The sequence below is a fragment of the Anoplopoma fimbria genome, chromosome 8, assembly GCF_027596085.1.
Source record: "Anoplopoma fimbria isolate UVic2021 breed Golden Eagle Sablefish chromosome 8, Afim_UVic_2022, whole genome shotgun sequence".
NCBI lineage: Eukaryota > Metazoa > Chordata > Actinopteri > Perciformes > Anoplopomatidae > Anoplopoma > Anoplopoma fimbria.
Window position 1 is genome coordinate 17,535,656 of NC_072456.1, and position 23,095 is coordinate 17,558,750.

Consider the following 23,095-nt stretch of genomic DNA (forward strand, 5'->3'; position numbering starts at 1 on the left):
TCGCCGATCTCAGCCATTCATCATGTTTGTAAAATCATTAATCTCATTCCTCCACAGGAGCAACTGGTTGCAGATGGGATCCATCCCCGTCTTGTTCCGCTAAGCGATACCTTCATCTGTTGCGTCTCGCTACTGAGGCGGCTTACATCCACGCTGACAAGTTACAATCTGAAATTAAAGCCTGTAGTCACTCTTGTGAAAAACTCCTCTCTTTTGTCCCGAGGTTGTAGCACGCGCACGCAATAAGCAGTGACATATAAATGTATCAGTCGGTTCTCTAGGTGATGAAAACCAGGATGAGTTCACATGCAGCCTCAAGACCGAATCATCTATCATGTTGTCGTACAAGACTGGACAAAAAGTTCACATGCACAGACCCTGAAAGCAGTGGGTTTGTACGCTGGCTGCAGCAGAGGTAATCTCCCAAGACTTGGCTTTATTGCCTCTCTCAGCCTGATAATAATGTTAAGACTCTGGGCTGCTCTGGTTTGTGGGGCTCCGGCTCCCCAATCAGCCTCCATTTGGCTGTGGGGAAGAAGCTGATATTGGCCAGACTGCATCAAAACTTCCCCTAACAGGTTAAACCTCAGTTTACACTGCAGACACACATAATGAAACTGACACACACACACACACAAACACCCACACACTCATACAATGAGATGCACACTGAAGATAAACCTGTATTTTTTCAACCACACATTCACAAGTTATATATTATTTGTATACTGGCACTTACATATGTTAAAGCTCATTAGAGAACCGTTTTCTCTTTTTGTTCCCTCATGATTCTGTAAAGTTAAACCAAACACACACACACACACGCACACACAAACGCAGTCTATGGTTGTCTTACAATACCTTGAAAACTCTATTCAATACCATTTTTGATATTACATGGAAAAAGTAACACCATTTAGGGCATAACGTTTTAGATTTTTATAAAAAAGATAAATAGCAGTGAGTGTGTCAGAGAGAAGAAAGAACAAAAAGCGTAGGTGGTACCCAGTGGGTGGAAAATTTTAGTATCAATTTGTATCAATACTAAGGTATACTTAACACTAACTGAGTCAAATATTCAAACCCAATACTCTTTTTATGGCTGCACCATTATCATGTGCAATTCTTTTTAGATAGCTGATGTATCATTTAATACACATTTCCACAAACTCAGCCCGACATATTTGGTATCTTTGGAAACTTTTTTGAACTTAGCTAGAATTCGAAATATAGTTCTGTGGGTTTGGACGATATACCTCTGCACAGCATGAGTTTGTAATGACTGAGCCGCAGTCGGACTGCTGCTTGTTAAAGTTTTTAAAATTAAGAGTTGAGATTAAAGAAGGAGAAAACTTTCTGGTTGGTAACTCTGGTCTTAATTTTCATTTCTGTGGCCATCGTTTTCTAGAGGTTGTGACAACACTGTACTCACCAAAGTAATTGCTGAGATCTTGGAACGAGGCTACTTTACTGCAATGCAGTCCAAGAGAAACAAATAACATTATCAGACAGGTAGTAGACAAGCGATATATGATTACCCATAAAACCTTGGGTTCGTACATTAAGCTTTATTCCAGCCTAAACTGTGATGGATTTTACAACGGGACAATTTTCTCTTCCAAATAAGTACAGTATGTTTATCCAGGGAGCTTTTTTTAAAACCAATCTGATCATCTGACTGCTCAACTTGTTTTTAACTATGTCACCATGTTCCCAGACCTCAGCAATTAACTTTGAGTGTAAACGTTCTATTACAGATAGGATCGATGGCAATGGAAATTACGAAAATAAGACCCGGGTTTTATGAAACTGGAATTTCCCTTTAATAACATTGTGAGGACAGAGTGGGTGTTAAGGTGTACATGTTCCTGTTGCCAAACTACATGAAATAAATGATGCAATTACTTAAACAGTACTACACATCCCTCTCCCAAATTGCACAGCTGTGACCATGTGTGTGTTTGTGTGTGGCCGCTCGTTCACATGCACTCTTCTGAATTTATCATGTCACATAAACTCATGGTTGCTAAACTCTTCGGGGGGCCTTTTAAAGAGCCGATACTCTCAAAAACACTCTTTCACACAAACTATAAAAACACACACACACACCCCCAGCCTTGCTTCTGGGGTTCAACAGTTCATATGGTCACCTTGTGAACTATCCTTCAACCTCCCTTAGACATCAGTGGTCCCTCTACTCTCCAGAGCAAAGGGAGGACTTAAATGAAATAATAAATATACTCAGTATGGCTCCCACTTGCACACCAGGCCACTCTGACCCCTCTCAGGACCTTCCAGACCAGGCAGGAAGAGCCAGCGAGGGGCAAGGAGTGGGAGGATGTGGGAGAGGGAGGACTGTGTGTTGCTCAGGTGACCCAGGAAATGCCTGGAAAAAGGCTGGGGACCATATGATTGTTTCAGCAGGGCCGGACGGTTCAGCAGTGGCCAACGGGGGAAAAAACGGAGCCATGGCTGAGCTGGGGTGAGCCAAGCTAAGCCAGGCAGCTGGCAGACATCACAGGAAATATGTTTGTGTGCTCTGGACACGGCAGGTCAGGAGGGCTATGATCCAGGAGGGAGAGAGAGAGAGATGGAGGAGGCAATGGAATAAGGAGATAAAAAGGAAAAATAAACTGTGGAGGGAAAGAGCAAGGCAAGAGAAGGAGGGGCATGAAACAGAGTATAAGCTGTTAAGATCAACAAGACAGATATTAATTACTGCAATATGCACTTCCTGTTTTTTTAAAAAAAGTTTAGTGTGGAACTGAGCACAAAAAACAAATAATATTCAGTAAGTAGAAATGAAGGTGGGAATTCTGAAACTCTAAAGGAAATCTCACAGAGCTTGAAATATTCTTCAAAACATCTGTTACGTGATCGTTATTATATCTACTTCTCCCGAACTATATTATCTTTAACAAGTGATATATGTCGACTCTTTTTTTTGAGCCTCCAATGTGTCCTTGACCGCAAACAGGACACCGTAGGAGTGACGTCCACAGGCCCAGATGCTGCGGTCTGTGAAAACACGGTGTGGGCGATCCCTCTCTCTCTGAGGGCTCGAGTTCAGAGCTGTTATAACATGAGAGGACAGTGGGATTAGGTGAAAACCTACAGCTGTGGCTGGAGTGTGTGTGGGGTGGAGAAGGAAAGGATACAAAAGATTAGAAGGATGGGTGGTGGATTGAAGGATGGAAAGATTGTGCTTGACATTTGTATGCAAGGAGATGAATATATGTTTACCTTTACATTACATTACATTACAGTCATTTAGCAGACGCTTTTATCCAAAGCGACTTACAGGAAGTGTATTCAACATAGGTATTCAAGAGAACTACTAGTCACCAGAAGTCATAAGTGCATCTCCTTTCTTAAACAAGCATCTAAAAGCATAAACCAGAGCAAAAGTATAGTGCAGAAGCAAATTACTACGAATACAATAAGTGCAATGAACTGATACAAATACAATAAGTGCAACAAACTAATACAAATACAATAAGTGCAATGAACTGATACAAATACAATAAGTGCAACAAACTAATGCAATAAGTGCTACGAGGAAGGCTCAGGGTAGTACTTCATGAAGAGGTGAGTTTTCAGCCTGCGTCTAAAGATGGGCAGTGACTCTGCTGTCCTGACGTCAGTGGGGAGTTCATTCCACCACTGAGGGGCCAGGACAGAAAAAAGCTGTGACCGGGTGGATCGGCCGCAGGGACCTCTGAGCGACGGGGCAACCAATCGCCCCGAGGCAGCAGAGCGAAGTGGTCGGGCGGGGGTGTAGGGCTTGACCAAGGCCTGGAGATGGCCTTTACATATGTGTGTACATACGGAGGTTAGTCGCTAGCACGCAGAAGATGACTAATTTACTGGGCAGGTTTCAGTCATGAATGTGTGGATGTTTAAATGTAAAACTGGGTTGGATGAGCGTGTCAAGGCGCAGGTGACCTACACGTGTTGGATAGAGATATTTCTAAACATGTGAACCTAAAGAACATATATGTGTATTGATAAACCCACACAGCTACAGTATGTACCTTTCTAATGCTTTGCAGTACAACTTCCTACGACAAAATCACAGTGTATTTCTTCTCTATATTGAGTAGAACTCTTGTATGTCACGGTACTGGGGTCACCGTCCAGGGCGAGCAGCAACCACACGCAGAAGAACGAAGATCTATCCACATAATGCAGAACCAAAGTTCACAAGCAATTTTCCACCCAGAAACTTTTAGCTGAATGCTGTTAGCTACATGTGCTGAGGTTAGCACAACAAGGAAATTGGAGTTTGAGTTGGTCAACCTTTGGCAGGCGTAATTCAAACAGTGGAGCAAGAAGGCCCGTCAGCGGTTTCACGGTCAGCTACGGAGAGAGTTGTTTATAAGTCAAGGACAGTGTTCAATTGAAACCCTCCTCCAAATGAAGGAAAAAAAGTTTTATTTTTGATATTCTATTTATTTTGTTATTCCAATTACATAGCATTGAGAAAGGCTTTTTTAGTCTCATAGCCTGTTGTGACCTGTTGCCTTTTGGGAAAGTGTTCGTTCTGTGTAATACACAAGAAATCTTCCTTATTCTCATAATGAAAAGAGTTTAGCAAAGTTGCCAGATGGCAAAATGCTACCATCTCAGATGATCTCAGCAAGAGGAAATGATCCATCTCTGAAACTGGACTTCTGTTTATCATTACACTGCTTATTTTTTATACATTAAAACATTACAATCATGCTAGAGTATTGCACGAAACAATAAATATGAGCAACACTAACAAGGTGTTGTCACAATGACAAGAAATGTGATACTACTTATGTATGTGTGATATGTGTGAATTTTGCCAAAACTTGCTATTTTGACCAAGCATGAAGTAATCTATCACTGCAGCCTTATTTTTCAGAGTGTCTGTCTACGTAGACATAGCATGTGGATTGGATAATTAAAAGAAAATTGAAATGCTTGGGAAAAAAACAGTCAAACAGCAGAAAACATGGCAGCAGCGTCAAATAGTCCAACACATCCTGAATTGAATCCAAACCCAGCTGTTTGCCAAAACTCGTGCCAGGAACCAAATATCCAGCTATTTCACTAACAGAGCCGACATCAACCGATGTCCAAACGTCAGAAGCAGAATCACGGTGAATTGTTGTTGCTACAAAGAGTTATAATTAAAGCACGGGTAAAAACCCTGCTCTGTGTTTTTCTCGTCTGGCAGCATAACGCAGTTTTATGAAACATTTTGATATTTAGAGTAACAAGAATTGTATGATCACATATGTAATCCCTGATAAAAAACAGTTATCATAGTGCATTTCTGTTTTCTTACTGTATCTGTCTTACCCTCTGTCTCTCCTTCCAAGAGGCATCCAGGGACAGGCTTCAGTACAGCACATTTCTAAACAGCCTGTCCGTGGGGGGTTCGTTTGTTTTACTGTCCCAGCAGGAGGGCTGATGGGAGTCAACCGGGGTCAGGGCAGGCTGAGACTTCATAGCAGTACTTTGACAGAGGGGCGTAGCCTCTTCAGACCCCACAGATTGCTGGTTCAATAACGGCGGCAAGCACCGCTCTCGGGGAGTTTGTATACCCTTTATAGAGGACAACTTTAATCAACCATGGTTGAGCAGTTTGTGTTATTGTTTTAAAGGAGTAGTAAGTCTTTTTCTTTCTGAACTGTGTCAATTTTTCATTTAGGAGTGCGGGAAATGCAGTCGGCCATAAACTTTTCCTCAGCTTTGCACCATTTATGGCCTCCATATGGGAAATGGCGAAGAATTTGATCAAGGTAGTCTTTAATTTGAAGGTTAAACGTAAAACTTTCCTGTTCCATATGGAGAACAGTACTAGCAAAATGAGGATGTTATTAAAAATTCAAGCAGCACGCCATTTGAGCATAAATGAAGTTACTTTTTTTTGTTGGCGGATGTATTGAGGCCAGAGTTTTTACCCACCATTGTCGTCGTCTTGCATTGTGATGTCCCGCCCCTGGAGGATGTGCGAGAGGAGTTTACGGGCATGGCGAACAGCTCCTGGCAGATGTGAGCAGCTGGGCTCTGCAGAAGGGCTACTTAAAGAGGCCTTACAGGTGCTGTAATGAGCAGGTTTTTAAAATCCCCCCGCCGCCTCGCTCCTAATCAGCCTCGGGGCTATTTTTACCAACCCCTATGGGCCCCTCAGGCTCATCCACTTTGAGTTGCTCTGAGAGGGCACGTTGTTCTCACTGAAATAGACAGAAATAAAGTGACACAGCACACACACGTATGTACTTGCAAATTCAGTACATACACACACAGGCAGAATCACGAGTCGAGCCACACGTTCTTGAAAATGTATGAAATGTACAAGACTGTGGACATAAAAATGATAAGGAAAGAAGTTTAGCAGTAGCCAAAGTGTATGTTTCATATAAACCTGACATAGATTAAGCAGTGTAAATCAGTGCAAATTCAGATTTGGATCAGTTTTGGGTGCATAGCTGAGGCTCATTGGTGTGTAAGTATTTTGAGCCATATCAGCACTTCCAAACTGATTGAAAAAACATAATTTCTCAAAAAAATGTACAGTGAAATACTTCCAGAACTTTAACAGGAGGTGCTTTCACTGTGTAACAATCATGTCCAGAAATCTTTCCTAAATAACAATATACAGTAGGGGTCCACCTTACAGATCAGCCCACCTTAAGTGCGCCTCAGCCAGAGCTGTTGCTAACTGCTAAGGGCAAACCCCCTTCACTTTTATCACATGCAGGCACAGGAACTCCTCAGGGGTCTTGAGGAGTTGTAACATTTATCCATTGACACTTAGCTGACAGACTCACAGCTAAACTAATTGATGAGGTGGAGATGCAAGTGGCTGCATGGGTCTAAGACAATGCAAGGAACATTGTTGCTGATAACTCTCCCAGATTGGTGAAGTGAGACTGCCTGTATTTGATACTGGTATCGGTGCATCTCTAATAAGCACCAAAACCATCTAATGGCAAAATAAAAAACAGATGAGAGATAAAAAAAAAACACACTGGATTCAAAATGACACAATGATACACGTCAACAGACACAAACACACAACTTGACACGTGGCAGCGGTCGTCCAGCTAGTGGAAATACATGATCCTGTTCAATGAAGAAAGCGGATGATGCATGGTGGGAAGTTGCCATGGTAGCAGCTTACATTTGGCCCATTTGAAGCTCTGTAAACTCGTTAGTCCGGGTTACAGAGATTCGCTCTGAATTTGAGGATGGAGATATTCACACAACTTGATTTTGCATGACACACCAAAGTGGGGTTTTATGCTCAGTCTGGTGCTGGCATCATTATCAGGGTACTAGTCATGCTTTTTACTTGTGTATTGGCGTGTTTACTTCCCCCCCTAAAAATCTTTCGCTACCCATCTGTCTCTCGGTCTGTCTGTCAGAGAAAGCCAACTATTTGTCTCTGTGTCTTTCTCAGAGACTTCTCTTTTCCCTTCTTAAATAGTGAAACTACTGCTCACTGCGGTTGTCATTCACAAACATAAAAAGAAGGAAAAGGATTTGGATTAATTATCCATCATTGTATACATTTGAAGTGCACAGTTCAAGGAAGCTCCATCTCCTTGCCGTCCGCCATCAAGGAAGTTTGAATCCCCTGAAAACCCCTGGTGATCAGTAACGTTTAAATCAGCGCAAGGCCTTTGAAATGATTGCACAGCAAAGGAATGCTCATTTTCACCCTTTGCTCATCTGCATTTGAAGTTCTGCGCTGCATAGGAGTTAGGAGGACTTGTAGTCTCTCTGATGCAGCAAATTCCACAAACCAGGGCAATCACTTCCTAGAGCTGCAGAGCCTGTAGCCCTAGTGCATATATTCCTCGATGACAGAACCAAAATAGGTTGTAAATCCGGTCATTCATCCTCCAGTGACAGATTCGCGCAGGAAATCTGCACCTACAGCTGATAGAGGCTCATTCCAGACCCCCGGGCTATAGTTCTGACACGCATACCTATTAGCCTGACATTGTATCCATGTGGATTCCTAAATTACCAAGTAGATTAAAGCACCTACTCATCTCCAGTGTCCCTTAAAATGTAAAGGTACAGTATGTAGTAAAATAAAAGTGTAGGGTTGTCAAGAGGAAGGCCTGACAGTGCTTTGAGGTCATTTTTTCAAATATCAACATAGTTGTACCTTTAAGGATAAGCCCAGTGGAATTAAATCTTTAAAATGGGTAATGAATATGTACTTTCATTTTCATAAAAAGCTCATTTATTTCCTAAAACAGCAGGGCCCTGTAGTTTCTAGCAAGCGTTACTCAAACAGGAGTAGCTAAATAGTGAATATGTAGGGGACTATTTCCAACTTCGGATTAATACATATTTGGTGCTCAATTGAGTATTTGAGGCAGCAGGAGGGTAATAAACTGTGTGTTAGTGGTAAAGAGGGTGCAACAGTATGTTTTTAAGCTCTATGGAAGAGAGGAATAAGATTTATCAGGCTTTGACTGCACTAAAAATACTTAAAAGTCGGATCAAATCTTCGTTGGTTTTCGGTCTCATTGGATTAGTTGACAAAAATGTAGGATATCACCAGACTTATCCTTTAATACTCCTCTCATGTGTTGCATGTGGACTTGCTCTCACTAAGCTGTAGTGCCAATAAATAACTGGTGTAAAAAATATTCATTGTGTTCCTTAACCTCAACATTTTTAATATTCCATCTTAATTATAAGTTTCACTGTGTGTGACAGTTCATTTAAAGGCTCAAATATAGCCTGTGTCCATTACATGTGTAATTAGTAAGTCACACTGCTCCAGTGTTGTTGGTTGTTGATGCTGTAATATAAGTAAGTAGTAATTATACTGATAGCTACATCGAGTCCCCTTGAATGTGGAGATAAAAAAATCTAAATTACAGCTCATAATTTTAACTAAACGGAGTGAATGATTAACGAAGTATCCCATGGGCGTAGGAAGCATTAATAATGTAGGTGGGACAAAAAGGTCCATGCTGACAAGTGTCACTTGTCAGCATGGACCTTGATTTTTTAAAGGTTTTCTTTTTAATGAAAATAAAACATGAACCACGGTGGGCCTACACAGACGACTATGCCGGTTTGGGTATTTCTTGCATTTACAGAATAATTGTGATGTTTTATGAAATCATTTTGAAACTTGAACTTAACCACTGCATTTGCAGGAATATTTAAATATTTTTTAATTCTTCAAGTAGTCCAATATTTTTATTATCTTGCCTTGTCCTTTCCTCATGCGTTAACATAACACAAGACAACAAATCAAAAGATGAAATGCTATTTTAATATGCCATATTCAATTCCCCTTTCATTAACATGGATAGCTCCACTTGATCAGGCAGGTCAAATCACATATTTATAAACTTCAAATGATCTCAAAATGCAGTGATACAACACAAAAATAAATAGCAGCAATGCTGTAATTGTTTTCAACTTATGAGTTTGTGTGAGTCATCATGGCAAAACTACTGTATCAGGTACTACCACAGAAGTGACTTTATGTATTTTACCATGTGTACTTTGCTACATCCACACACACACACACACACACACTTAATGCCACTGTCCCGATTTGCTGTCGTGGCTGGTGTGTCTAAAATAAAACAAAATATTTTTATTTTAGGTATTTTATATGGTCTTCTGTTGAAGTAGCATTTATATTATTTACTATGAGGGGGTGGCGGAATAATTCAGCAGAGGCAAGGATATATAGACCCATCTCCCTGGCAAGTCGCTGGTTGTATGTAATTGTACTCAACTTGTTAGGTGTTCAACATGCATACTGTTTCATGGTGATAATGTCAATTATTATCGTAGGCAAGGCATCAGGTTCAATGATGAAGCTGTACAAGCTGAGAGCTGCAGACACAGTCTGAGAAGCCAATTATTTCCAGTTTCAGTGGCTGTGAGAATGCTCCACTAATTATCTAAAACTGAGCTTGTTCAGTCGCTGAAAAGCTGCGGATACTCTAGAACAATTTGCACCCATTGAGTACCCAGGGTAATTAACGTCAGCCTTATATTTGAAAGAAAGTTTGTTTTTTAGTCATCCATTTACGAAAGCTACTTTGATGTACCACCTTAACTTCAGAAGTATTTCGAGCAGCTGCGACTTGAGTTACACTGCCGGTGAAAGGAAACAGAATTTTGAGGGACCTTGAGTGGTGCGCCTCTTCCTTTTCGGTAGATATATTTAAAATATCAGCTTTAAAAGACTGGCTTTCTGAGACATAATGGGAACAAGATAACAGCTATATTTACTAAAGTGATTTCATGCAAAATTACCACACTGCCAGTGAAACACAAACAAACTGATTTGCCTAAATACACAACACACACAGTGAGAACGCATACACACACACACACACACACACACACATATATATAAACACTCCAAAAAATAAATGCACACACAACACATCTGACACACAAATCTCTTACTAAATCTGGCGGAGTCTAATCTCCCCAAGCCCAGCTATTCAGCCTCACCAGTTTAAAAGAAAGTCCTGCATTTAATCTAAGTAAACAAAGTGCTGTGAGGCAGAACATCATGACATGTCCACACTGTGAAAGAAGTTATACAAACCAACAAATCTGGCCCAGAGTGTGACATATATACAAGATTTTTGGATCATACTCTGGCAGTCATGAGCTACGGGAGAAAACCTCTTTTTGTGAGTCACTCTGGGATATTTAACACACCAGACATGTTTGTCTTCACTTTACTGGAGAGGACCTGGACAACCAAAAGGATCACCAAAGGGGTCATTAACACCAGTGACCTGTGTCCGGCTTATTGTTGCAGGATAATGTCCTGGACAAAATGGAACCAGGGAGCCGTAACAGAGACACGGGAAGTGGAGTCACAAAGGCAAAAGGGATTGCCGACCTAGGGGGGGAAAAACCTTGCAGTTTTAAGAGGGTTCGCAGGGTCACCGTTTTTAAATTCCTCCTGTTTTTCGAAAAAGATGAGGTCACATTTATGGCTGTTTTAACCATATGAGGGGGATTCAAAATGGCTGCTGGCTCCAGAGACTGAGCTGTGGTTTCTGTTGAGGGTTTTCTCCAGTTTCCTTCGTGCAGGCGCTGAGAGCAGATCGGCCAGCGATCTGTCCCTGTGAATCATCAAGGTTAAAGGGAAGATTGGGAATGATTAGCCACTGGTGAAGTTGGCAGCAACGAGAGCTGTTAGCTAAAAAAATGGCCACAAGTTGAACATTAGGCAGTACCTCAGTGAGTGATGCATCTATTACCCTTAAATCTTCATGGGGTCCATATTTTATATTAATTCCTGCTGAAATATGTGTTTTCAGCCATTCACATCTGTATCTCCCTCTGTTGGGGAAGATTTTTGGAGCAGACAGAGCAATGGATTCACAATGAGTGTATAAAAAAGATCACAGCAAACCATTTTCCAAAGAAATCTTTGGCTTCCGTTCATGTGGCTTCAACTATAAGCAATTTTCAGAAATGCAAATACAAGGTCAACCTCCTCATTTCACAAATGGAATATCAAACAACTGTGAAACAACGTAGAGATGGAGATTTAAAACACAGAGGAGTGACACTGGCACTCTTAAAAAGAGCAGGAGACGTGTAATTACAGGAGTGGGCAGCACATTGTGAGTGCAGGGTGCACCTTGGCACCTTCAAAGGAACGTGAATGAGTAAGAAAAGAGCAGAATAATGGTTTATAAAGGCATCTGTTAGAGACGGAGCAAGGCCGGAGGAGGGACAGCAAATTGGAGGATCGAGAAGAAGGAAACAATAAAAGAGGAGGCGATCAGAAGGACTGAGCCGGTAAGAATGAGGCAAAGATGGAGGTCTGGTTGGATCCAGTCAAACCAGCTGTCCTCCCCCTCCCAAACGCTGATGCTCAGCAGTAGAGTAATAGGCAGAGTGAGTCAGTGGATGCGTCTCCTGTCTCCCAGGCTGCCTGGAGGGACTGTATTGATAATATCCCAGCCTGCAAGGCTCAATCCATCCCCTGGGGCGCTCAGCAGCAAGTGGAGGAAGAGTCCCCGGACAGTCTTTTGGCTCCACAGCCTGACACTGCAGCTGGAGAAAGCGATCTGAACACGATAGAAGGCAGGTACACACACACACACACACACACACACACACACACACACACACACACACACACACACACACACACATGCACGTAAAACAGGCACACTGCCCGAATGCCTTCCCCACACCTCATTTATTCTCATTTTGAGTCTCCCCTCTCCCACTCACTGCAGAGTGAGGGACAGAGAGCAGTGATCACAGAGGAGGCGAGGAGACGTAGAAGAGAGAGGGAGGATGGAGGGAGAGTGACAGCCCACGCCGAGGATTGTCCTCCTCTCTTCTCTCCCATCAGAAGTGCTAATCCAGCCAGAGGAGGTGCAGACCACCGCTCACACCTGCCCGCTCCTCTCCATCTTGTTAGGGGCCAGATGGGAGAGAAAGTGACTTCCCGCTGTACCTCCACCACAGGGCTCGTTCCTTCACATTAATACCTTTACTGCTTGGCTCCATTTGTTACACACACTCAGGGGGAGCCCGGGGCTGTGAATGATGGCCATATGCAGAACTGTGCTCATCTATAACCCCCCCTGTGGCTGGAACAAAGTACAGTGGGCTCCTTGAGTGTTGAAACCAAGGTTAACATTTGGAAGTGGTGCAGTGTAGTGAGTCTGATTCAGCGGCTCTGCGTACAAGTTCGCCGGGTCCATATAGGTGAGTGAAGTGGGTTTATAGATAGAAGGTCACTGGCTAAAATGTATACGTGTGAGTGTGTGTAAACAATCTGGCAGGGAAGGTGAACGAGAAACTTGCTGCCCTCTTCAAGCAACCACTGTGAGAGTCATGTGACCGCACAGCTCCCAGGGGTAAAAGTGTGTTAATATGTGAATGTGAAACGAAGCAGAGCTGAAAAAAGTATGCACGCTCAGCACTACCCTCCCCCTGGTAAATGGAGTAATAAACAGCAACAACTACAACACAAGATGGCTGATGGTTGAATCAGAGAAGAAACATTGGAGGGCTCAGGCAAACCAAACCAACATTGGCTTACCGTTAAAATTCAAACAGGGCAAACCAAGGGTATGGAGACCGATAAACAATCGTGTGTGTGTGTGTTATTGTGTGCATGTTTGGCCATGAAACGTAATAATGAAAGATTATTCTTTTCCATAACACACTATGCAACATTTCCTAGTTAGTTTGTTGATTAATGTAGCCTTTTGTGCTTGTTGAAGAAAGACAAAAATGTGACGACCTCTACTTGAATAAACACATATCACCTTGAATTAGTTCCGTATCCTGCAGTTTCTTTTATGAGTGTGCATGCGTGTGAATGCTGTCACCATGGTTGCAATGAGATGTAGGTATGGATAACAACTAACACAGGACATTATGCACTTTTTTCCCACTGTGCCTTGTTGTTCACATTACACTTGTAATTGGATTGATACATTTATGTAAATTTTGGACAAACATTCTCAACTGGTCTTTAGACAAATCATTTTAATAGAAACACAAATAAGAATAGAGCTTCAACTAATAATGATTTTAAATATTGAATAATCTGTGATTATTATCTCTATTAATTGTTTAGTCTACAAAATGTCAGATTATATTGAAATGTTCATCATATTTTCCCAGAACCTGAGGAGGATGTATATTTAAATGTCTTGTTTGGTCTGAAAAATTGTCCAAAAGTCAACTTACTATCATATTTGACAACGGAATGCTTTAAACCTTAATTGATTATCAAAGAAGCTGCAGATTGATTTCTGTCAGTCAGGTAATTGCTATGGCAACCAATTGTTTCAGCTCTAAACTTGAATGTCTAAAAGATGAGCAGGTTCAGAGGCTAAATATGCTGGAAGGTTCAAAAGAAGGCTGTTATTTACACTTATTTTCATTGCTGACCAATCTGTTTTACTTTTACCAGTAATCTATAAATTGAAAAATATTAAAGGTGACACCTTTTAAATGGGAAACAGTAGATCCCAAATGACACCCCCAGCATTCACTGTGGGAGCCACTGGTGTAACCAACAGTCCATGTTTGAAAGACTGAAACCACACACTTTTTCTCTTTTTTCCTTGAGAATGACATAACCAACTGATTAATAAAAATCTTTATTCATTTTATGCTGATCTACTAATGAATAAGTGGACTCATCATTTCGGAATTAGTCCAGATTCAGGCTTACAACAAAACTACTACTCTCTAATGAGTATTTAGATAAAATACGGCCACCATGTTAATTAAACAAAAAAAACAACAACCAGAAGCTCATTTTAATAATTTTACACCCTGCTAGAAATGTCCCCTCACTAGCAAAATATATTTTGGTTAAAGACTTTAAAATTAAAATGTGCTGCAGAGTAAACAGAAGTGTGTGTGTGTGTGTGTGTGTGTGTGTGTGTGTGTGTGTGTGTGTGTGTGTGTGTGTGTGTGTGTGTGTGTGTGTGTGTGTGTGTGTGTGTGTGTGTGTGTGTGTGGTAAACAACCTGAGCCACTGGGATTAGCTGAGTGAAGACCGTCCAGGCTCCTCAGTGTGCATGTGTTTATCTGTTGGTTTATGTGTCAGTTACAGGCAGGACCCCTGCTGAGAGCAAAGATGTTGTAAACGAGGCCCGACGGATAATGTATTGCAGCGGGTGTCATTGAACACGTCCCTCGGAGAATACACATAAAACACACAAATACCAGGACACAGAGGCAGGTGTGAGGCCTGGAAAACAAATAATACACAGCAGTGAACATATGTGAACATGCACACACACACACACACACACACACACACACAAATACACATATAGCACAGTACACACTGAGTGGGTAGGAGAGATACATAATCCTTTACACACACAAACACACAAATGTTTCATACACAAGCTGTACACAGGCAATATTTGTCTGATAAGAAAGGTCACTTCTGAAAGCACAAAAACTACCACCGGCTTTTATAGCTTCACTAGAAATAGTAAAGCAGGACAGCCGAGGACACCTCACTCAGCCAGTCATAATTACAGAACAAATCACACTGCTCTTTCCCCTCCATGTCATTTGAAATAGTGGATTAAGAGCACAAAAAAGCTGTTTTTTTAAGGCTCAGCCATCTGTGTTTGCTGCAAGAGCTTCTGTGTGTGTCTCTGTGTGTGTGTGTGTGTGTGTGTGTGTGTGTGTGTGTGTGTGTGTGTGTGTGTGTGTGTGTGTGTGTGTGCGTGCGTGCGTGTGGTTGCTTCCTTATCTCATCTGAACCATCCACCTCTCTCACAGCTCCCAGTCGTTTTTTTACTCTCAAAGCCGGTGAGTTCGGCTCAGGGCCCTGAAACTGGGTCATCTGGGTGTTGTGAAAAAGAAAAGGCTGGACACTGGCTGCAAAGCTGCCTGGACCACGCTGAGGTAAGGGGGGAGAGAGGGAGGGAGGGAACAGTTTATGGGATGGGGCCTAGGAGAGTGACGAGAGTAAAGGTCAGGACAGTACGGCGCAGCTCTGTTGCTGGGGGAGATATTTTTGGACAGTACGCAAGGGGTCACAGTGCCAGACTGTCAGCCTCTGCTCTAGTCTGGTTGCAGGGGCCTCGGCCAAGGCGGAGGCAGGAGAGCCTCAAGGTCACGGCCCTCCACCTTTTTTCTGCTGACAGAAAGAGGGAAGGAGAGAGGGATGGAAGGGTGGAAAGGTCACCAGAACCTGGAGGCCGTGCTGCTTTTAAAGGTCTAAATAAAACTGACTGTGTTCTTCTTCAGAGTAGGCGTGTGCGATCACAAACGGTCGTCCGTGCAGGGTGGCTTTCAGGGTCAAGATGGAACAAGAAAGGGCTGCTGAGGCGGGTGACAGTTCAGGAGTGTCACCTGTCCAACCGGATGCCTCTTGTGTGAAAAGTGATATCACTCAGAGGCTGAACAGAGAGCCGCTTGAGTAACGGATATCAGGTGGACAGAAGAGATTGAAAAGTTTTATTATGAATATTATGAAAGTTTGCCCCCATCGTGATCATTATCATTTATTTAAACAATATAAACTTTCGTATTTTTGCCTTTTCATGTCGGGCCGAACAGGGCTTTCTTAGCTGTGATATAATCTCAACATACCAAAGCCTGTCGCAAGACTGCATGTCATTACCCTCCCTCTCTGTCCTCATTTCCTGTCTGTCTCTACACAATTTGCCGTCCATTGCAGGCAAAAATGTAAAGAGATAGTTGAGTAATGTCAACCTGGGCAGTGTGTGTTGCAATCAGAGCTGCTTTTTTGACAGTGCCTGGCCGGCCGTAAGTCGTTTTTAGAGCATGTTAGCAACGTAGCGTGCCCTACTGCTTAGCTCACGGCTTACACCGACAGTGTCGCCGCGGAAACGTAATCGAGAAAGACTCATTACTTGACGAGATTGTTGCACAACCTATGTTTCATAGTCGAGTGGAGGGTCACTCAGACAGACATGTCAAGTGATGAATCTTTCGTGTTAGTGTTAAGGAGTTACGTCAGTTGTCACTTGTTGCCATGGTAGTCATGCATTCTGCAGCCTGATGGAGAGCAGTCAGACACTAGTGTAAGTGAGGACAGGCACGGCAGAGGCAGCCTCTTTTTGTAGCTGAGCACTTGGGATTGGTAAAATAACCGGAGTGAAGCTGAGTTTCTTGCCGTAACACTCAGACATTTGTCCCTTTTTTCCACACTAACTGGCAACTTGATCACTGAGGACACAGATACAACTATACCAACGTTGTTATACTTTTGACTCTCAAGATTATTTCACAACCAAACGATATCTTCCACAGAGATAAACAAAACATTAATTTAGGATCTGTCATTTTTTTTTTTTTTCATTCAAAATCATAATCATTGTTTTTAGGAAAACCTATATCTTTTCTTCTGCACCTTTCTAAAAACTCTGTGGATGTATTACTCTTTAAAGATTATTCTTCTACATAAAAATATTATGAATATGACCTTTTTTAATAAACACGGTCCCACAATAAAAGTAAAGATTTATTTTTGTGTAAAGGTGATAAATAAAATTAAAAAAAACATAAAAAAAATAGTCTGCAGTCGTAAAATGTTAAAAAGACGTTGGGGACCACTGAAGAAAATAAATGTCAAAAAGAGGAAATGCATTTGTTTAAACATTTTTATTGCTATGTAAAATTATAAATCTCATACCTCCAATGAAAAAGTACTACTCTTAAATAACACAAATAAAATCAGGCAAAATAAAAATATTTGGCATTCTGCAATGATGTTCAGTGTATGGGAATTAAATGTGAACAGATTTAGCACAGCATTGCTGCAACACTTGTTAGTCTGGGTTTGATGTTATAAAATGCACACTGTAGTGTATTGCACACGCTGCTGACAGACTACCATCTTTAAAAGTCTACTGTCATCTCATTGGGTAGAACACAGAGCTAAGTAAACTACTAAACATATAACACCTCGTTTCTCCCTATCGACATTTAATACTATATTTAACTGAGGTCCTACAGTGTTTCATGACATATTAACCCTAAATAAAACCCAACTGAACACATGAAGTATGTGTGCATATTATTGGCACATCCATGATTTCCCTGGCAACTGTACCTACAGTGCGGTTTGGGGAAAAGGCTGCAACTGCTCGTCCCAGGAAGAATCGCCGCTGTTACAGTACAGAACATTTGAGCTGATGATCCAAGTCATTTAACATGCCCAACAATCTGTAAGTGATGTCACATATCCTCACTATCTTTGACACATCGGTACTACAGACAACAAATCTAAAAGTGAAGTGTCTCCTTCTTAAGTGAAGCAGATACAAAGACACAATAATTAATGACAAAAAAAAAAAACTTCAAGTATATTCCAAACGCAACTCCTCCTTATCTGGGTGAGGGACTAAAAGTCTAGGCATGCAAACACTACTGTTATGTGCACCCACTTTCTCTTTCTGTGACAAACTGCAAAGTGCATATTAGGAACTGGATGCTCTCCGAAGACTTAAGTTTTTGCTCTTTGCGCTGTGGCGCCAAAGTTAGCTCATTCTCTAAGAGGCAAAGAGGCTTGGCTTTACTACATTGACATTCTAAACATTGTGTTGCTTAATAATGCTGCACTCAATTTCACACAGGTCAAACATGAGGCATTAGCATTCAGAAGTTTGCTAATTCAAAAACATTTTAAATTCTCTGGGCACCATGTCTCAACTGAAAAACTGTTGAAATGTTGAAACATTTACCAACATAAAGCCTCTGATATAAGTTATGCAATAAATTAAATTAAGACATAAAATAACTGATTACAGCCATAAAAAATAAGATTTTTGATGTTTTTTTTGTTTTTTTACATCCATACATCAAACAAGGGATAGCTTTGTTGATCATTCCATATCCGCATTCTGCATCAGCATTCACTGCATTCATGGAATACCTTAAAAAATAAGTAAGTACATAAATAAATAATCCTTGCATTGTTAAGTATTTGTTATGTTTTCCTTTTACAGTACCATGACTTGTAACTGTACAGTGAGTAGGTATAATACAGCAATTACAATGAGAAAAGAGGGGTAAACCCATAGTCTGATGTTACTGTGGCTAAAGATGGGGCTTGAGAGTACCGTTGGTCTGCTGGTCTAGTCCGGTCCAGACTTATCTACATTGAACAAGGCCCTTTAGCAATCCATAATCAACCGGGCCTTCTTTGTTGGTCTGCCATAGGTGGAATCGGCCCAGGTTGATACTCCGGACGGTTTCCAGAGCTGCCTCGACTTGAGATCTGTACCGGACTTGCTGAGATCGGAGTATGGCTGGGTGAGAGTCAGAGGAGGGAGGTGGAGGTCAAAAGGCAAGGTTTAGGGAGCCAGGCTGGCCACGGCGACCTCAGAAGTGGCCCATTCTGGCGGCGAAAAGGCTGCGTGACCGTGGCACTGTCGAAGAGAGGCGGCCAAAACTGGACGAAGGCCATTTCATGATGAACTGGGAGGTCACTGGCAGCAGATACCTGGACATACGGACATGATCGAGGGACGGAGGGATTAGGGGAAAGGATGAACATAATGAGAGGATTAGATATGCATAGGTCACAATTTAGAGGTCAGGGCGAATCAGTGCTCGGCACTGAGACCACACACTGCACGCTCTTCATATATTTCTACCATTCTACCATTTAACGGCCGTCTCCATTTGCACATTTCAACTTTAATAAAAGCTTGGTGATTTCGAGATATAATGACATCACCCTCCCCTTGAAAACAAGAAAAAAAAGAGTAAGGCTTGAATTGTGAGATCCGTATGATCTGGGTTATTTCGTTTACGGCTGCTGCCACTGACAATTTTCATTTTATTGTTATTCTATTAAGCATTTTGTCTATAAAATGCCAGAAAATAATGTAAATGATGGTGATAAGACCCCACACACCAAGGTGACTAGCTGTCTTACCAACAGTCCAAAACCCAAATATATATTCAGTTTACTTTCATGAATGGCAAATAAAAGCATCACATCCTCATATTTGAAATGTGGAAACAGCAATTGTTTGGCTTTAATATCAGTGATTGATATCAAATATTTTGATTACTCCATTATCAAAATAGTTGACAATTAATTCGATTGAGTTATCGATTAATCATTCCAGCTCTAATTTTATGTAACGTACCAAATCTAAATTTCCATATACATCGTGCTCTCAGTTAGAGTCCTGTTTAATTAGGTTGTATGGAGTATCTATGTATGTGCTTGTAGAAAAATAAATGATTGACCTTATACTGATATAGGATTCTTTTAGGACAACGGAATTTTTCAACTTTGAACTTTTAAAATTTTTTGGTATCATGAACAGAAAATCCTCACCTATCATTCCGAGGCATAGGCGTCAGTACCTTTCTAAGACTTTTCTATGACACCTTCCACCGAGACAGAGCAGTGAGGCAGCTCCTGCTAACAGCGTTCCAGTACCTGAGAATGAGACCAGCGTCAGGTTGAGATAGCGTAAGGGGGGGCTGAACCCTGCTCCCATCTTCCTTAGCTACTGGAAATGAGTCAGATATGGTTGTCAGAGCAATGTCAGATGAGATGATCAAATCGTGGGCAAGGTTAACTGAAGGTTATGCAAATGCTTGGGTACTGTTCAGAAGACATGAGACAGGGGAAGTTTGAATTCTTCCAAACTGATCAGTTGGAAGAATGACTTACATTTATGGGCTTTTGCAGCACACTTGTGACGTTATACATTATTTGACCTGTTTGCCACTTTCGCAGCAAGGATCTTTAGCTAATAAAAAATACATCCAATAATCGTTTAGTTGAAAGAGTACAATGGACAAAAGAAATAGTCCCCGTGGAAGTGTTTAAGATGTGACAATCTAATCAAAAGGGAGCCACTGGGGCAGAAGATCACAGAGTGAAGAAATAATATCTTCTTTTAAGCCAGTGCAGAGATAGCATACTTTTTCCTCTGACAGCTCTCTCTCCTTGTGAAATAGCTCTTGGATAAATTAGCTGAGCAGTTTCTACTAAAGTCGACCGGAAAGAGAGAGAAAAAAAAAAGCACATGTCGCTAAGGGCACCTGCTTCAACACAGCCCCAGACTCAGGAGAGTTAGAACAGATCCAAATTAACTTCATTTAGTCCAACGTGAGTGTCCTTGAAGCGGCTTCAAGTGGGCCGTGGGTATCCCTCCAGCACCTCCTCTTCAGCTCTGACTGGACTCGGTGAACAAGGGCTCAGTCCGGCACTTCTTAAACTCCTCCACTCAAACCCAAGAGAACAGGAGGGGAGGATATGTTTTTTCCTTAAGCCTTTCATATTTAATTCTTAGTGCAGTCTTCAAGGTGACATTTAGAGATTCCATACCATGATTTTGTGTCACCCTTGTTTTCATTTCTTTATATATTTGTAACATTTCTCTCCCCTTGCTGCTCGGCACCTTATTCCATTGCCTGCCTCTATGTGCTTTACCGTATTCATCCATTGGGATTATGTTCATGGATTGGTGGTGTGATATATTTTTTTTCTCCCCTTCATTTCCATAAGGCTTTGGCTGAAAACCACAAGCCCAGGCATGGAAATGGCAGTCGAAAAAAAAAAAAAAAGAGAAGAAAGAAAATCAAATATTGAACATTCATTGGGGGCCCGAGTGTGTGTTCTTCAGAGATCCTCTGGTATTCACTTTGAGAATATTCTGCTGATAGAAAGCATCACGGTGCTGGTAGTGGCAAGGGTGGGGTAGGAGGGCTTCTCATATCCAAGCGGCCGCTGTCTCTGCAGGCTATATTTAATTGGATTCACATTCGGTATCTTCCAGGTTCGTCCTCCTTTTGATCATGAAGAAGGTCTTAACAACGTGCATGCTTGAAAGCCAGGGGGAGGCTCGTTCATGCACTTGTGCTTTGCTTCAATCCATCAGTTGACAGGGAGACAGGAAGATGCTCTCCTGTTCCGCTCCTGACATGCAAAGCTACAATCTACCACTGTTCCTCCTGTCAGGCCTTCCACGCTACTCTTTAGTCCACCCATCGAGATGCAACCGCCACAGCGAATTAAGAGGAGGCCAGAAAAAGAAACAAAATGCCATGACTAAGGATGGAGGGAAAGACTGCCGCGATAGCTGACGCAATCATAAACCAAGAGGTACAAAGAGCCTTGAAGGTCATCTGCAGCCCACATTCAGCTCAACACCCCAATTAACCCTAATTACTGCCACACTTTTCAGACAGATGAAAGTTAATAGAATCTGAAACTTTTGTCATCATGGGGAAATTGTCTTTGCGTAGCGACAGTAATTCCAGGCTTAACAAGAAAGTCATTAGTGGAGCTATTTGGCTACTTCCTCTCATCTGCCCACACAGACTGAAGGACTTTGCCCAGACCAATGGGGCTGTTGACATACCTGATCAGGGCACTCAACAGAGGAAGGATACTTGAACAAGAGCGGGCAGGTGTGGTCAACAATGGAGACCCCAAAGGCCCCAGCCTACAGGCCTACTTTGACGTGTGCCAAAGGCTGCCAAGAGCTCTGCGAGTGTGTGTGTGTGTGTGTTATGTATGTGTGTGTACATGCACAAAAGACGGTGTGGATGTTGAGTTTGTAAGTGCAAACTTGCCTGAATGTATGACGTTTGATTCTAATGAGTGAAGTGGTTCAAGTAGTCAGAAAGTGGAGGTTCTTCCAGATAAGCACTTTTTGTGCATGATTACATATTTAACTGGGAACCGTAAAATATTTGAGAATTGTCATACATAGTAACCAGGTGTCATTAATGGCTTTGTTATTAATTATGGCTGGTCAGTAGCTGATCAGCTAATAGGAATAATTTCTTGACCTCAGTATTTCTCCAGTAGTTTAGTCTGACATTCAGTAATAAACCTAATTATTTTTTTATAATGAAATCATTTATTTACAAGTTTACATTCCATTCCAATGTGAGGCATGGGGGAGGAAATGCACACTCCTCTTTACATGCACAGTGCATATGGGCATGAGAGTACTGTTTCAAATAGAATTAGAGATGCACTGATTGATTAGATGCCAATCAAAACCGTACTGTTTTCAGCTGAACGACTTCAAATGGCATGTTTCATATTTCCAATTAGTTGCCGATCATATTCAAACTTGCGCGTGGCTCCCGAAAGACCACACCCAACATGTTTTCAGTAAGTGGAGATGACATGAAGTTTACAATTTATCACAACTGCAAGTCCAAAATAAGCCATGCAGGAACAACCTTTAAAACATTTGGAACATCTAACTCATTAAGACACCTCTTATTCTGTACTTCATTCCCATGCATGCTGCTCAGAGTAACCAGACCGGTCCGTCCCTAGCACAGTCCGGCTAATAATGGAGCTAACAGCTAACATTAACACCGGCTGCAATAACTTACATTATGGTATGTTCATGCTCCGCTCAGTAGAATTTAATTATAATGCTATATTATGATGTGCTTTTGTGATTTGTTGTATTGTTGTAAAATGTAGTTTTTGTCAAGAAACGTTAATAAATACAGTTGTTTAAAGGAGATGTTTTCACAGCAATATAAAATTAAATATCAGAGATGGAATTATGATTAAAACTCCAAATGCCAAGATTTGTTTTAATCAAAGCAAGTATTTGAATTAAAAATA

The 23,095-nt window shown here is 41.6% G+C and overlaps 1 protein-coding gene across 1 annotated transcript in view; it reads right to left on the bottom strand.

The window, feature by feature from the left end:
* Positions 1-17,166: 17,166 nt before the first annotated feature.
* ttll7 (tubulin tyrosine ligase-like family, member 7) overlaps positions 17,167-23,095 on the bottom strand; it is a 64,505-nt gene continuing 58,576 nt past the window's right edge. The window contains exon 20 of the mRNA XM_054602683.1: positions 17,167-18,973. Within this exon, the coding sequence (XP_054458658.1) occupies positions 18,853-18,973 (121 nt within the window). The 3' untranslated portion in view covers positions 17,167-18,852. The remainder of the gene's footprint in view (positions 18,974-23,095) is intronic.